The sequence below is a fragment of the Tursiops truncatus genome, chromosome 14 (genome assembly GCF_011762595.2).
Source record: "Tursiops truncatus isolate mTurTru1 chromosome 14, mTurTru1.mat.Y, whole genome shotgun sequence".
Classification (NCBI taxonomy): Eukaryota; Metazoa; Chordata; class Mammalia; order Artiodactyla; family Delphinidae; genus Tursiops; species Tursiops truncatus.
The window spans coordinates 68,034,699-68,050,948 of NC_047047.1; the positions used below are offsets into that span (position 1 = coordinate 68,034,699).

General features: G+C 50.8%; 1 protein-coding gene across 1 annotated transcript in view; it reads right to left on the reverse strand.

Annotated features, from left to right (window-relative positions):
• Positions 1 to 1,440: 1,440 nt before the first annotated feature.
• Positions 1,441 to 16,250, reverse strand: part of DPYSL5 (dihydropyrimidinase like 5) — an 89,347-nt gene continuing 74,537 nt past the window's right edge. Inside the window, exons 9-13 of the mRNA XM_019943364.3 lie at positions 14,118 to 14,259; positions 12,806 to 12,948; positions 10,268 to 10,475; positions 6,368 to 6,536; positions 1,441 to 4,330 (exon numbers count right to left, since the gene is read on the reverse strand). Of these exons, the coding sequence (XP_019798923.1) occupies positions 4,245 to 4,330; positions 6,368 to 6,536; positions 10,268 to 10,475; positions 12,806 to 12,948; positions 14,118 to 14,259 (748 nt within the window). The 3' untranslated portion in view covers positions 1,441 to 4,244. The remainder of the gene's footprint in view (positions 4,331 to 6,367; positions 6,537 to 10,267; positions 10,476 to 12,805; positions 12,949 to 14,117; positions 14,260 to 16,250) is intronic.

The following is a 16,250-nucleotide window of genomic DNA, read 5'->3' on the forward strand; positions in this document are numbered from 1 at the left end:
CGTGTATCGTGAGGTTTCTTCTTTATAACTTGGGTGTCATGAGGCCCATCCTCCTCCACTGCAACAACTGCAAGGCAATTCTTAGTGTTAGGTTGTACCTGTATATAAGAGTCAGCCTGTAATTGGAGTGAAGAAATAGAGGGTGATGGTTGCTTAGCTGCTGGCTGGTTCAGTTTCCACAAATGCAGATTCTTACAAACGATCAAGTGTTACTTTTAAAGTCTGAGTCTGTGGTCTTTTGTTTTCCCACGACTACATACGTACAAAGGCAACCAGTGTCTTCCTGGGTATCTTATTTATTTTTTTTCTATAAACCACCTGCTACCGTGCACATGACCTGCCAAATGAGTTGCCATGCCATTTTTCATTCAAACACTTACAAAGGATTTTTGGCAGTTAATCAAATTCTGGTGTGCTCCCATGCATGCTATGGGGAAACAGGGTAACACAGGTGCTTTGGCCCAGTATCACCCCAGGGACTTGGCATCCTTCACAAGCCCAATAATGGTGTTTCCATCTGGCTCCGAAACCCCAGTAGAACTTATACACACAGCTCATTTCATTACAGTGAAGGGCTCTGTCCTAACTGCAGTGCTCTGGGTATTTCTTTTGGTCATGGGCTGCCTTATTTGCAGGAGGGTTGCTTATTTGGTGAGAACTGAGAAGGTTCTCCGGCTCCCAACTATTTCCCCATTCTACCTAAAATTCCCTCATTAAGGTTTTGTTTTTTGGGGCTAAGAAGTACAAGTGACCCCATAGTACTGGTAGCAACAATTTCACTCACTCTTTAGTGTGAAAGTGTTTGATCAGATAGCCCCCCAACCTCTGGCTGAGATCTAAGAGAAGGTAGATTAGTCTTGATGCAGATGGAAGGGTTTGAAGGCACAGTGGGCCAATGCAAAAGGTGGGGTTCCGGAGAGCCAGGGAGCAGCCTGCAGGTCCTTCAAAGACACACTGGCCTTGTACAGTCCTTTGAAATGGGATTTTGTGAGACCATGATTCCAACAGCCAAGAGTTCCAGTGTGAAGACGGGGCTATGGGTTTCCAAAATGGTAACCAAAGGGTGGGTGGGGAAAGCCTAGTCCCATCCCCACTCCTGCCTGCCTTTTGTATCTGATGTCTCCCCCTAATTATTCCTGTTTCAGAGAACTCAGCCCAAACTTGTCCTGGGATATTTGGCACCAAAAACCTTGGTTTTGCTCCCACCAGGAGAGGCCTGACTACTAGCTGTTGGGCCACTGAGGCTCCCATCTCTTAGCATTTTTAATCTTCAGTCTCTGCTCAGGCCTCCCAGTGAGCTGCCACCTGCCACCTAACACAAGTGAAGACCCAAAGCTGACTTTTTTAGCAACTGAAGCCCCATCCCAGCCACTGTGGAAGAAGAGGCCCCCTACCAAGCCCCCTCTTCTTTGAAGAAACACAACTGAGACCAAGTGAGAAGTAGCTACAGTTTAATACAAACCTGCACCAGAACACAACGAGTCGGGCTGTTTTGTTTTTGCCTCAGTCAGGTGGCCAGAGCACAGGACCACGTGTCCTCATGGGGTTGACACAATCTTAGCACCATGACATTTACAGAGGAGTGAGGAAGTCACTTGGGTGCTGGAGGCTCCATCCCGACCCCAGGCTGTGCCTGCCACCTGGGCAGCTGGAGGCGGTTTGGGTTTCCGAGTGGTTCTGTGGTTTCTGGGTCAGTATCGGAAAAGCCCTCATCACGGCATTGGCTTGACCGAGACCTACTGTGGACTCCTAGCACTACACACACGCGCACACACGCACACACACACACAGTAGCACAATTTTCTGGTAACTTAACCCCACAAACCTAGAGAGCAGCTAAGGCAAGAACAACAGTATTTATTCAGCAAGTACAAGACCAGTTTGAGAGCTGCATTCAGTGCAACCAGAGACCCTTTTCATTCCAACCAAGAGCCGATGGGGCTGGTGATGGGGCTGGCTGGAGCTCGGCACAGGGGCAGGGAATGGGTGGCGGGGGGTGACCTTTCATTTGGTTCCTTGAACCTCCTTCTGATTTTCATCTAGAAGCTCCTGGGCAAGGGTGGGTCTATGTAAGGGTCGGGGGTGAATGAAGTGGAAGGCCTTCGATGGACCACACCAACATGTGGTCTCCCAGAGCCACGGACCACGCATCTCTCGGGCGGAGGCACTCAGAGAAGGTAAAGCTTTCCTAGCCCAAGCAGGGATGCTCTGCCCCCTGGCCACCACCACTGCTTGGCTCTTTGGCATCTGCCCAAGGCCCATGACCCAGCAAGGGCTGAAAGGGATAGATGATGCGCACTGTACCACGGGGTCAGCGTCACACAATTTCCTAGGCTCAGATCCCCACCAACTGTCCCCATGGCCACCACCCTCCATGAGTGTCTCTGTTGCCTCTGCTTCCTGGGTTACTGTCTCAGTCCTCTCAGCTCCTAAGTGAGGACGTGGGGACAGCTCAAACCACAGGGCAGGCCTCCAACAAGTAACTGGCTCTGGCTCAAACAGTGATACGCGTCAGTTTGTTTACAAGAAAAATTTATCTACCTGTGCAAAACAAAGCAGAATGCCTACTGGGAGAGTAAGTCTTTTAGTTGGTTAAACTCTCAGGTGGGATCTGCAAGAGATGTCACTCCACTCCTCCTGTCCACAGCTAGGGTACCCAGCCAAGCTCTTAAGGGCAGTCCTGGACATTTCTGGAGTCAGAAGGCCTAAGCTTTCTGGGCCACAGCTGTGAAATGGGGGGAATAATACACACTTAGCTGCTGTGAGGAGCAATTGAGAGCTCATACATGAAAGGGCTTTGACAACGTGAAAAGCACTACAGAAATGTGCCGGGTATGACCACCGGCCCAAGAGACCAGGAGCCACGTGTCAGCCCGGGTGCTCAGACCAAATGTGCAACATGATGTCACTCCCCGAGGGGGAACAAGGCTTAGCAAGGGCAGCCTCTAGTGTTTCCATGGAAACCACCTGGAGCTTTGGAGGCAGGGAGGGCCCAACTGGGAGGAGATGGAGGCCACAGGCAGGTTAGGGTGAGGTGCTGACCACAGGAGACTGCAGCCCCGGAGCAGCGCTGTGGGCTACAACCAGGTCCTGCTGGCCTGGCCTCGCACCCGGATCTAGTCCCACCCCCATCTCTCTTAGCAGGCATGAGGCCTCTCGCCAGTCACACGGATGAGCGGCGGGGCCTTGGTCCAGTAGGCGGAAGCGTACAGGCGGCTGGGTGTGTGTGTGTGGCGTTAGTGCTGGGAGTGACCAGGGCCAGAGATGGGAAAGGCCACCCTGCTCCCTGAAGGTCTGCAGGGCCAGCATCCCGGGCACCCTCTCAGGATGCAGGAAACTAGACCAGGAGGGGAGGGGAAGGGCAGGAAGACTCCAGGAAGGGAGAAAAAGGGCCTGCGAGTCCAGTATCCCCCTCTCACCCCTGTCATCGGTGCCCTAGGCTGTCTGGTTGGTGTCGAAGCAGCATCTCCTAAGGTCCACATCTATTCCTGTTTCTATGCTATGCTAGTGACACGAAGCACCGTCATTTTTCACAGGATGCACAAACAAGTCAAACCAAACCACTGCGCAAACCAAACGTGCAAAACAAAATCATATACACGCGCCTGGCACCAGCCTCATGCCCGCCCGGCCAGCCCTTCTGGGCCTGGGACTCCTGGGGGGTGGCGAAGAGGAAGCAGCTGGCAAAGGGCACAGAGTGTCCCAGCCACAACCAAACAGGGGCGGGAGATGAGTGGGGAAAAACCGGATGTCCTGGGCATGGCTGGGATGCTAACACCTGTCTGACTTGGGGAAAGTGACCACTGGGCCGAAGGGGATGGGGGAGGGAGTCCTTTTCTTTTAAAACACATCTGCTAAAGTGCTCTGGACAGCTGGCGGGTCAGCCAGGGGCAGGGCACTAAGGTCGGGCTTTCCCAAGGCCAGCCCAGAGGCAGGTGTGAGAGGAGGGGCGGGGCCAGGCTCTATGCACTGGGCTCTGTGCATAGCATGGGCCCCCGGGAAGCCTGCCGAGGCCAAGGCAGGAAAGGACTGCAGCAGGAGGAACACATCTCAAAGTGCCTGTTAGGGTCGGCTCGAAGCACAGTGAATCACGTGTCAGACATGGGGAGGGCTCCCCGTGTCCCGGGGCCCCCTCAGGTGGTGCGCTGCCCAGCCCGGCCTCTCCCGCCCCCTGCAGCTGTGGCCGGAAGGCGTGTGGGCTGGTGGCAGTGGTGCATCTTCACTTAGGGGGCTGGTCAGTGCCTTTACCAAATGCCACTTGACCTGCCTCCGGGGGGAGCGAGGATCCGAGCTGAGGCTCTCTTTGGAACATGGTCATCGATCTGAGAACCTGCAAGGAAGGAAGCAGAGGGTGAGCTCCCCTGGGTAATAAAACCAGGTCCTCCGTGCTTAGGATCTAATTTAATCCTCAATCCAACTCCATCCTATTTTACAGGTGGGGAAACTGAGGCTCAGGGAAGTTAACTTGGCTAATGTCACACAGCGTTTAAGTGGTAGAGCCTGGACTTGAACCCAGGTCTTCGTGGTTCAGAGCCTCCATGATTAACTGCCTTGCTATGCTGCCTTCACTGCTGCCAGCCCTGGGGGTATGGTCTCTTGCCAAGCACACGGACCAGGGAGATGCCTGTTAGCAAGTGGACCTTTGCACATATGCCTCAGTGAGCAAGAGAGCGAGAAGGAAGGGTGTGCCACTGCTTTGGAAAATCAGAGAACAGCACCCCAAACGCCCCCACGTCTCGAAGTCCCGAGACTTAGAAAAGAAGGCCTGGGAACTTCCCTGGCAGTGCAGTGGCTAAGACTCCGTGCTTCCACTGCAGGGGACATGGGTTCGATCCCTGGTCGGGGAAACAAGATTCCCACATGCCCTGTGGTGCAGCCAAAAATAAATAAATAAATAAGTAAATAAATAAATTGGAAAAAAGAAAAGAAGGTCTGGGCCCCAGGGAGTGTGATGGGACATCCTTCAGCCTGTCCCATTTAGAACAGACCAGGTTTGGGGCGGAGGGAAGGTGAGAGGCTGCCTGATGTCTGCTGAACCTGAGAGCAGTTCCGCCCAGTCTTGGCTCTGCCCGAGACTTGGGTGGGAGCAGAAGCCAGGGGCCAGAGGGGGCTCGCAGCTCTGGGGGCCTTGCTGCTTCTTCCGAGGCTGGCGGCTGCGGGAAGCGGCAGACGCAGGCAACCGTGGGGAGCTACACCTCCTGGACTGGCAAGGCCGGGGCTCCCGCTGACACTCCACCCCGCAGATCCCTTTCTGACTCCCTGCACTCAGTCCCATCGCTGGTGGGAGTAGCAGTGGCCCTCAGGGTGGGGGCGAAGTTATCTCCGTAATGAGATTGGCTCTGAGACAATGGGGAGGGTGGTGGAGAGGACCCCTCTCCACAGGCGGTCAGCTCCTCAGTCAAGAACCACCTGAGCTGCGGCCAGCACACGGCTGGGCACAGAGGAAGCTCAGCGGGCAGCCGTGCCCCCCGGCTCTCCCCTGGTTTAGTTCTCGGCCTCTCATGTTAGGACAGTCTGTGGCTGCGTCTCACCTCCCCCAGGATCTTGCTCTTCTCACCTTCCGGCCCCAGCACGGCTCTTGCAGAGCGGAGGCTCGGTCTGCGCCAGGGCTAGTCGTGAAGGCCGTTCAGTGAGACCCGGCCTCTGCCCCTTTCAAGTAGGGATCATGGCTTCCAGCAAAGCTGCTTGCAGGACCAAGGCATCTTACCGTCTCTGCCTGCTCTCCAGTGAGGCTCACCGTTTATGCCGCCATGACCCCCACCTTTAACTACGGCCGAGCACCTGGGACACACGCTGTCGACGATAAAGTCTCTAAGCATAGATACACCCCATATATTCTATATTGTATTACATACAGTACAATTCCCGGCAGAAAAGAAGGTGGCAAACCTGAGGTTAAGATGAGGGAGGAAAGGGTATAAGGGAAATACCACGTCTTTCAGCAAGGCTGCTGAGGAGTGGGGTGGGAAATGGGGGTGCAGACCCACGTAGCACAGAGTTAACGCTTCTGCGCTCAGATCGTCTCTGGGGCATCCCTACGTGCAGGGCCCTCAAGATATCTCAAGGGATGAAACTATTTGAACTTAGAAACCACGGGGAAAGGCCCAAAAGGGCCATGGCCTGTTAAGAGTGGCTGGTGCCCGGGGACTGGGAGAGCCCTCCTTCCCCGCCCACCAATGTTTGTGTGTCTATAACATGGGGCCCAGCAGTCATCACCGGGCAGGGGATCGGGGAGGGAGGGAGAAGATGGAGAGGAAAGCAGCATAAAACCCTCTGCAGGGGTGGGGTTCCTAGTCCCTCTGCCCTCCTCCTGTCCCCTCACTGTGGTGGAGATGCAGGTGCCAGGCCAAGTGGCCCTTGCTCTTACCAGAGAGGCTGAAGCTGGATTCATGAAGGTCCCTCATGCCTCCGTGTCGGGTAACAGGCCGGGTAGGAGTGTCTGCGAGTGGCGTTCCCATCTCTTTTTTCCCAGGATGCACGACGACAGCTACATCCCCCAGGTAGGGAGTGCGGTCCACTCCCCTCACCTTTAAGGTCTAGTGAAGGTGGAGAGCAGAAAAGGGGAAAAGATGATGCCATCAGAGCACAGACAGCATCAACCCTCAGGGCCAAGCCACCACCACCACCAGAGCCTCCTTGATGGCTGATAAGACTTTGGAAGCTGCCACTGTTCTTAGGACCCAAATTACTGCATGTGACAAAGCCTTCCTACACCTTGAACCCAGGGGTAGAGAATCCGCTTGTACCTCCTAAACAGTGCATATGTGTGGGAGTGTTTGCATGCATGTGCATAGAGATACCCACTGACTCCCCTTGACATGGGTGGAATGTTTCCCAAGGTAGCGGGTAGACTTCTGAGGTATTCAGCTTTAGAGAGCACCCCTCACACGGAGCGATGTCATCCCCTCACTTGCCAGGCTGTCAAGAGGCCAGGCCTTTTATTGTGATCTGACAACTTTGTGGGAAGAGAGGCTAAATACAGCTGATTTGGAGATTAGTCCCCCGGCAGCAATAGTAGTTAATTTTGTACTCACAAAGGCAATAGAGTTAAGAGCCTATATTCTACAACCAGACTGCCTGGGTTCCACTCCTAGCTCTGTTACGTGTAAGCTGTGTGGCCTTGTGCAAGTTATGTTACCTCTCTGTGCGTGTTTTCTTATTTATAAGAATACAGAGTTGTTATGAGATCAAATGAAATAGAACACGTAAAGCTCTGGCACACGGTGAGTGACATGTAAGTACCAGCAGCTGTTATTATTGCAGGGGTCAGTTCGGGGCTTAATCATATTACAAAGTTCTGCTGCGAGAGGAAGTGTGTTGGAGTGTGTGCATAAGGTCTGAAGGGGCAGCATAAATAATCTACGCCCCAGGCACTCTTCAGGGACATAACCTCAATCTCCTTGCTGCACAATGCTTGCTGAAGACCTTGTTGAGAGAAACAACAGATAAGGGTGATTTCTGGAAGGCTCTTCCGCTTACATATTCCTTTGTATTCTCCAACAGATCTGTAGTTGAGCTCAGTCCTCAGAATGTCAAAACTGGTCTGAAGTGTTTTAGCCTTTACCAGGCTGCACTGTGGGATTCCGGGGGTGAAGGGTGGGAGTACAGACCTGGTGAATCCTGGGTGAGTGACCTTGGCAGGACCCGGCTCCCGGCAGCCCCTTGCTTTGGCTTTATACACTGGTCCCAACCCCAGAGCTACTTTCTTTCCTGAGGACCCTGCTCTGTAGGGACTGCTTATTTATAATTTGGGGGAAATGAAGTTTTTTGCGTACCTGCATTCTGTTACATAAGGGCTATACCAGAGAATAGGGAATAGAATTGGCTTTTTCTTGAGGACCTTATGTTGTCATTATAAGTGCTTTGGATAAAGGACCTCTGAGTTGAATTTATATCAGTCCTAGAAGCTGAGCTCTTCCACTATGTCTGGCCCTAAGAGCGGTCTGATGTGAATTGGTATCTGTCTGACATTCTTGTGAGGTTGGTTTTTATTTATTTATATTAGTTTTGGCTGCGTTGGGTCTTCGTTGCTGCACGTGGGCTTTTCTAGTTGCCACGAGCGGGGGCTACTCTTCCTTGTGGCACGCGGGCTTCTCATTGCGGTGGCTTCTCTTGTTTCGGAGCACGGGCTCTAGGCGCACGCAGGCTCAGTAGTTGTGGTTCGTGGGCTCTAGAGCACAGGCTCAGTAGTTGCGGCACACGGGCTTAGCTGCTCTGCAGCATGTGGGATCTTCCTGGACCAGGGATCGAACCCGTGTCCCCTGCATTGGCAGGTGGATTCCTAACCACTGCGCTACCAGGGAAGTCCCAGGTTGGTTTTTAGAAGGGCTTCAAACACTTTCTCTGCCCTCTTTTGATCCTATTTCCTGACTAAAACATCTTTTTTTTGGGAAAGCCACAGAACTGTTTAAAGATTTTTTTTTTTTTCAAATTGAGATATAATTCACATACCATAAAATTCGCCATTTAAAAGAATACATTTCAGGGGTGTTTAGTGTAATTCACAGGTTTGTGCCACCAACACTGTGTCATTCCAAAATGTTTTCATCACCCCCAAAAGAATCTCCGTCCCCGTGAGCAGTCACTCCCATTCTCCCCTCTGGCCAGCCCTAAGCCACCACTAATCTATTTTCTGTCTATGGATTTGCTTCTTCTGAACATTTCATACGAATGGAATCATTTAACATGTGGTCTTTTGTGACCGGATTCTTTCACTTAGCATGATGTGTTTAAGGGTCACGCGTGTTGTATGTAGCATATATTTGCACTCCACTCCCTTTTATGGCTGAATAATATTCCATTGTATGGATAGCCCACATTTTGTTTATTCAGTAGTTGATGGACGTGTACATTGTTCCCACGTTTTGGCCTTTATGAATAACGCTGCTATGACATTCATGTAGAAGATTTTGTGAAGACACATATTTTCATTTTTCTTGACTCTGTATATACCCAAGAGTGGAATTGCTGGGTTATTTTGGCGACGCTATAGCTAACATTTTGGGAACTGCCAAACTGGTTTCCAAAGTGGCTGCATCTTTTACATTCATCTGACGATGAACGAGGGCTCCAATTTCTCCATAGCCTCACTGACACTTGTTATTTTCCGTTTTCTTATTTTAAATCATTGCCACCCTTGCTCAGGTAGTGTAGCGTGTGAATGTGTCGCTCTTACAGTTCTTTGTGGCACGTCCCCCAGAGGTGGGGCTGAGGTCTCCTGCCATTGTCCACATCTGGGAAGCATATTGGAGATGGGACCATTCACCTACCCGAGAGATCCTGAGTTCGCTTTTGAATTGAATACTGGGATAACTAAAGTCCTGCTTTTTTTTTAGGTAATCCAAGTCTGCTCCCTGATAGAAGGCCTGCATTTGGGCTGGGGCTCCCAGGCCCTTGGTCATGATATTTCTAAGAACACCCACCCTTTCGAGACAGAATCTGGAAGTAGCTAGGCGGGAGCGTTTTGGACCATAATAATATTGCTTTATGCCGGAGGAAGGGAAGGGGAAACCTCATGATGCTTTCACCTGTCAGTTTTGTCAGACTTGTTCTTTTCTGATGATTTGGGTTCTCCACCCAGAGGCCAGGGCTGCAGTTGGTTCCCAGCACCCGGAGTTGTCAGGACAGCTCTCAAAGATAAGGCTGGACAATCAATCCCCAAGCAACGAGGGAACAGCCAGTCTCCTTTTGGGTGAAACTCTACCCAGAGTTCGGTATCCCTGGGGATAAGGTGGAGCCCCAAGCTTCAGTGAACACCCAGGGTGTTTACGGAATCCGAGGACTGGATGAAACTCTCACGATAAGACCTCAGGCCACCCCCGCGTGGCAGTGAGCCAGACCTGGCTTGACCACTTCACTGGGGGGCCCAGACTCAGCAAAGCCCACCCAGCCTACTGCAGTTACAGGGCGGCTGTGGGGAGTTTGGGGAAAGAGCATCTCCAGGGCAAATATGACAACCAGGCCAAGCCAGGAGTCCCCTGCCCCTGAGGGACGACAAGAAGCCTGGATGTCGGGGATAGCTATGAGCACCTCACAGTATCCCCGGGCTCCCAGGGAGCTGGGGACCCTTCCCAATAAATTTTACTTTGTTACAGGTGCTCCTTTTCTACTATTTTGATTGTTCCCAAAGTGACTATTCAGGCAATAAGATTTGGTGGAAAGACAGAGTGAGAACATCTTTGAGATTTAAAAGTCATATAAGATGTCGCCGCCAGCAGCCTTCAACCTCTTCCCACATGTCTTCTCCGCCCCCACCCCCCCACCTTACCTTTTCTCTCTGGACCAGCTTCTTGTAGACAGTGTCTGGGAAGGACCTCAAGGGGCAGAACTTGCCGGTGCCCTCAGCGCACATGAAGACGCCGTTCTCGTACACGACCCGCCCCCGGCTGATGGTGACCAGGGGTACACCATGGCAGCGCATGTTCTCGTACAGGTTGAAGTCTCCTCCCTGCACCTGGGTGCTGGCTGAGATGGTCCTGGTGGGAAGGCAGTGGCGGGAGAGAACGCTCTGAGAGGAGGTGAAGATGTCACAGCTCAACAGAAGGGAAGGTACTTAGCAGGAAGGGAAGATGCTCAGTGGGAAGGGAAGATGCTCGGTGGGAAGGGAAGATGCTCAGTGGGAAGGGAAGATGCTCAGTGGAAGGCTCAGTGGGAAGGGAAGATGCTCAGTGGGAAGGGAAGATGCTCAGTGGAAGGCTCAGTGGGAAGGGAAGATGCTCAGTGGGAAGGGAAGATCTCAGTGGGAAGGGATGATGCTCAGTGGGAAGGGATGATGCTCAGTGGGAAGGGAAGATGCTCAGTGGGAAGGGATGATGCTCAGTGGGAAGGGAGATGCTCAGTGGGAAGGGATGATGCTCAGTGGGAAGGGAGATGCTCAGTGGGAAGGGATGATGCTCAGTGGGAAGGGAAGATGCTCAGTGGGAAGGGAAGATGCTCAGTGGGAAGGGAAGATGCTCAGTGGGAAGGGAAGATGCTCAGTGGGAAGGGATGATGCTCAGTGGGAAGGGAAGATGCTCAGTGGGAAGGGAAGATGCTCAGTGGGAAGGGATGATGCTCAGTGGGAAGGGAAGATGCTCAGTGGGAAGGGAAGATGCTCAGTGGGAAGGGATGACCCCCAAAGGCTAGGTTGGACTGTGTGCCCCCAAATTTATATGTTGAAGTCCTAGCCCCCAGTACCTCAGAATGTGACTGTATTTGGAGATAGGGCCTTTAAAGAACCAATTAAAGTGAAATGAGGTCATATAGGTGGACCCTAATCCAATCAAATGGGTGTCCTGATAAGAAGAGGGAATTGAGACACCAGAAGTGCACGCACAGAGGAAGTGCCTTGTGAAGACAGAGGGAGAAGATGGCCGTCTACAAACCAAGGAGAGAGGCCTCAGAACGAAATCAACTCTGCTGACCCCTTGATCTTGGACTTCTAGTCTCCAGAACTGTGAGAAAATAAATTTCTACTGTTTAAGCCTCCGTCTGTGGTATTTTGTTATGGCAGCCCTAGCTGACTAATACACTGGGCTATACTCTAGGGGTCTTTCTGCCAATAGCAATCACTAACAGCGACACCTGCAGCAGCAGCAGGGACCAGCCCCAGGCTGGATGCAGAACCCGGCTTCTCAAGGGCCCTAATGGAGAAGCAGTGTGGGGATCCCAGCAGGGAGGTGCGTTTCTTTGCTATTCAACTTTTTATCTTCAAAATCCCAGCACATTTTTGTCTATCTTGTTCGCTGCTTGTGCACCTAGAAAAGTGCTCAGCAAATGGTGGCACTTTTCGATTTGTTGAGTGACTGAATGAAATTTAACGTTAAAAAACAATTCCCATTACCCTGTTCAAATCTCTGAGTAAAGATGATGCCCTGGGGCTTCCCTGGTGGCGCAGTGGTTGGGAATCCGTCTGCCAGTGCAGGGGACAGGGGTTCGAACCCCGATCCGGGAAGATCCCACATGTCGTGGAGCAGCTAAGCCCGTGCACCACAACTACTGAGGCTGCTCTCTAGAGCCCGCGAGCCACAACGACTGAGCCAGCGTGCCACAACTACTGAAGCCTGTGCACCTAGAGCTCATGCTCTGCAACAAGAGAAGCCACCGCAATGAGAAGCCAGCGCACCGCAAGGAAGAGTGGCCCCTGCTCGCCGGAACTAGAGAAAGCCTCCATGCAGCAATGAAGACTCAACGCAGCCAAAACAAAATAAATTAAATAAATTAATTTAAAAAAAAAGATGATGCTCATAACTGGTGAGTTATCCTGGGGCTTGATAACTCCTGATTCACTTCATTTACCCACTCATCTTGTGTTCATTAACGCCATGGGTATCAAGCGCTGTGTGCTCAAGGGGACCCACACCCTCAACGGGAGAAGAAGAGTGTTGGTGGAAGAGTCCAGAACTGAGTGTCAGGACATCTATCTGGTTCAGCCAATTATTAGCTATGTCATGTGGGGAGTCCCTCTACTCTCTGCTCTTAGTTTCTTCAACAGTAAAATGGAAATAAGAACTTTAGGCTTAAGTGCTTCTTGGGGCTGTGTGAAAAGCAAACAAGATAGTTGATGTGACCTAGCTCTGAAAAACTGTAAAGTGCTGTGCACATGGACCTGCACTATAGCAGATCTTCAGCCCTTCTTGTTCACTGTTGCATTCCTAGTGCTTGGACCATGGCAAGCCCTCAAGTATTTGTTGAATTGAACACACCTTAGGGTCATCTTGCTCTATGCTATAAGTAGTGCAAAGATGATATGCTTTTGGAGTTCTGTAATATAAGGTCCTTAAAATCCCAAGTCCCTCTAGCCCTGGAGACTAGCAGCAGGCTTTACTTTGTAGCTTCTGGGTCCCACACCACCACGTCGGCATCGGCTCCAGGGATGATGCGGCCCTTGCGGGGATACAGGTTGAGAATCTTCGCTGCATTGGAACTGGTAACAGCCACAAAACGGTTCTCATCCATCTTTCCTCCAACCTGAAACATTGCAAAAGTGTTAGGTCAACCGACGCCCTGTGTGTGTGCCTCAAACCCTGGGTCACGCTTGACCCTGGTCTGAGGGCTTTTAGTTGGTCAGAACAATGGTGCTGAGAAGGACAACGCCATGGGCATCATCTCAGATGAGCCAACCTGCTAGGCTTGGTTCCATGCTACTCCTCTCTCCTTCTTGCAGCAATGGGGGCGGGTGGGCCCTTGTTCCAAAAGGTTGCTTTCCTGGTGCAAATCTACCTCCTGTTTGTAAAAGCAGGTCTACTCGGTACTCACTCTGGATAAATCAGGAGCTTCCCTGCATCCACGAAGGGACATATATTCTCTCCTGGAAAGGCTTCTTATCGTCCCACCCATGAAGGCACCATGGACCCTTTTCAAAGGGGATTCCGGAGCTGCCTCATGGGTCTTCCCCGAGCTGGTTGTTTAAGCTTGAGGATTTCAAATCTCTTTGGCCTCATACTCTATGCTGCATCTAATCTGTGATAGGTCAAGATCAAAACTACTTATTCTTCATGGGCAGAACAGGAGGTATTCAAATGAAGTCCCAGCCTCTATCTTTATTATTGGACAAAAGATATCAAGATCTTTAAAAAGGTTCATATCCCTTGGCCCAGAAATCCGCTTCTAGGAATCTGTCCTCAGGAAATAATTAGAAATGCTGATGTACACTCATGAACAAAGAGATTCTCTGCAGCATTATTTCTAAGATCAAAAATTTGAAACAGCTGAAAGTTCCAAACATCGTGGAAGGATCAATTGAAGCATGGCACTGCCGTTGGAGGGAATATTATTTAGCCATTAAAAATATGTTTTTAAAGAATTTTTACTGATATAGGAAGACACTCAAAATACACTGTTATATGAAAAGAAGATGAACCCAGTAATTAAAATAATGTATAGTACATGCATAGACCTGGAAAGAAATATACCAAAATATTAATAATTTCCCAGTATGGAATTATGGGGTTTTTTTCCTAATACTTTTCCGTATTTTCCAAATTTTTATGCTAGGCATTATTACCTTTCCGATCAGGAAAAAAAACAGACCTTTTCTGTTTTCCTTTTGAGTGAAACAGGAGCTGTGGTTGACCCAGCCCTCCTAAGGGTGAAAATTCTTCTGAGGCCCAGAGTGGGGAGGGGTCGTGGGAACATACCACTCCTCTCTCCCAGATGACGCTCATGCGGTCCTGTACGCCGCTCACGCCGTGTGGGATCTTGGTGAAGTCCTCCTTGCCCATAGCTTTCTGCTTCGTGGTGAAAGGCCGGTGATCTGACGCCACAATGTTCAGAGTATCACTGGGTAGAGAGAAGGACATGACCAGTAAGGGGAGGGGAGGCCAGGGTCCCAGAGGGTGGGGACAGGGACAGAGATAAACCCTTCACTTGGAAACCTGGCAAAGCTGGCTTCAATCTCGGCCCCTCCACTTCATAGCTGTATGACCTCTAGCGAGTTATCTGTGAGAACCTCAGTTTACACATTTGCAGAATGAGCGTGTGTGCCAACTGTGGCACAGAATGCCAGCATCACGGGAGACACTGAGAGTCTTTGGATGTTAAGAGAACTAACGGGTGGAGAAAAATTGAACTTAAGAGTTTAACTAAGGGCTTCCCTGGTGGCACAGTGGTTAAGAATCCGCCTGCCAATGCAGGGGACATGGGTTCAAGCCCTGGTCTGGGAAGATCCCACATGCCGTGGGGCAACTAAGCCCGTGCACCACAACTACTGAGCCCGCGTGCCACAGCTACTGAGCCTGTGTGCCACAGTTACTGAAAACTGCGCGCCTAGAGTCCGTGCTCCACAAGAGTAGCCACCACAATGAAGCCCGCACACCGCAACGAAGAGTAGCCCCCGCTCGCTGCAACTAGAGAAAGCCTGCGCACAGCAATGAAGACCCAACACAGCCAAAAATGAATAAATAAATTTTTAAAAAAAGAGTTTAACTAAAGTGAGAGGGTGGAGGTAGTTTTACTTCCATAGAACCGTACGCCGACTCCCTCTCATCTCCCTCCTCAACCTGCACCAGGCCCTGCTGGCAATAAGCATGTGCTGGTAAAACACTCGAGTTCCATGTTAAGCTTTGCTTGGAGGTGAGGGCTCTCCTGGCCCTGCAGGGAAGAGGAAGGACAAGACGGAGGAGAAGTCTGCCTTGATCAACCAGCAACGACATGCCAGTGGTTCATCGCCGCTGCCATCTGTGAACATGGTCCTCAAAAGGTTGCTGAGGCTACGGTGGGTAAGGCACGGCCAGGCTCTCGAGGGGTTCCAGGCCAGCTCAGAACTCGGGGCAGAGACTTACATCAGTGAGAGTGCACATAGCATGCCACTCTGTGGCATGGGCTGGTAGCTCCCTGCGCCAAAGGCGCTGTTCTGGGCCCTCTCAGAGACTGCGGGAGGGGCTCTTCCACAGAGCAGAGGGTTTATTCTAGGGTCTTCTGGGGATCCCCACATCCCCCAGACCTGCAGAACCCACCAGAGATAAACAGAATCTTTAGGTTTTCACTTTCTCCTCAGGGATCCTCCAGACACCCGGGTAAGGCTCAGATCAGAAGATGCCCATCAGAGTCCTGGGTTGAGGGTCTGGGACCCCAGGACCCCATGCTTTAACTGACAAGTCTTACTGAGCACCCACTTTTCTAAAAAGGCCCCTACACAAATAAGTGCTTACTAGGCAAGAGTGAATAGGGGGGCACATTCCAGAAGGGCTTTTGGGGTCCCCTGATGCTGCCCTGAATCTGAGAGGTATGACAGACCCATCCTTACTCTTTAAAGTTTAAAACACCACTGACTTTTGTTAAGTACTTTAAAAATATATATGTTCAAATGAAAAAATTTCTGATCCCTTTGAGAAGTCAGATTTTAAACAAAGGACAAATCCTTATATCTATAGATTGTACTTATTACCCTGGTATATTCGAAGAAACCACATCCTAAAGTAGATCATTATGAAACAGCTCATATTTTCTTATAGAAATATGATAATTGGTGTCTGGGTTTTCTATCAAGTATTTTGCATAATATCAATTATCACCAACAATGTCATAGAAGCAAAATTATAGTAATCATAAATTCCTAAAAATGTAAAAACTATGCTCCAAATTCTATAAAACTGCACACGTTTACAATATGCACTGATTAAAGAAGGGATTTGGGGACTTCCCTGGTGGCACAGTGGTTAAGACTCTGAGCTTCCAATGCAGGGGGCCTGGGTTCGATCCCTGATCTGGGAACTAGATCCCACATGCCGCAACTAAGAGTTCGTGTGCTATAACTAAGGAGCCAGCGAGTC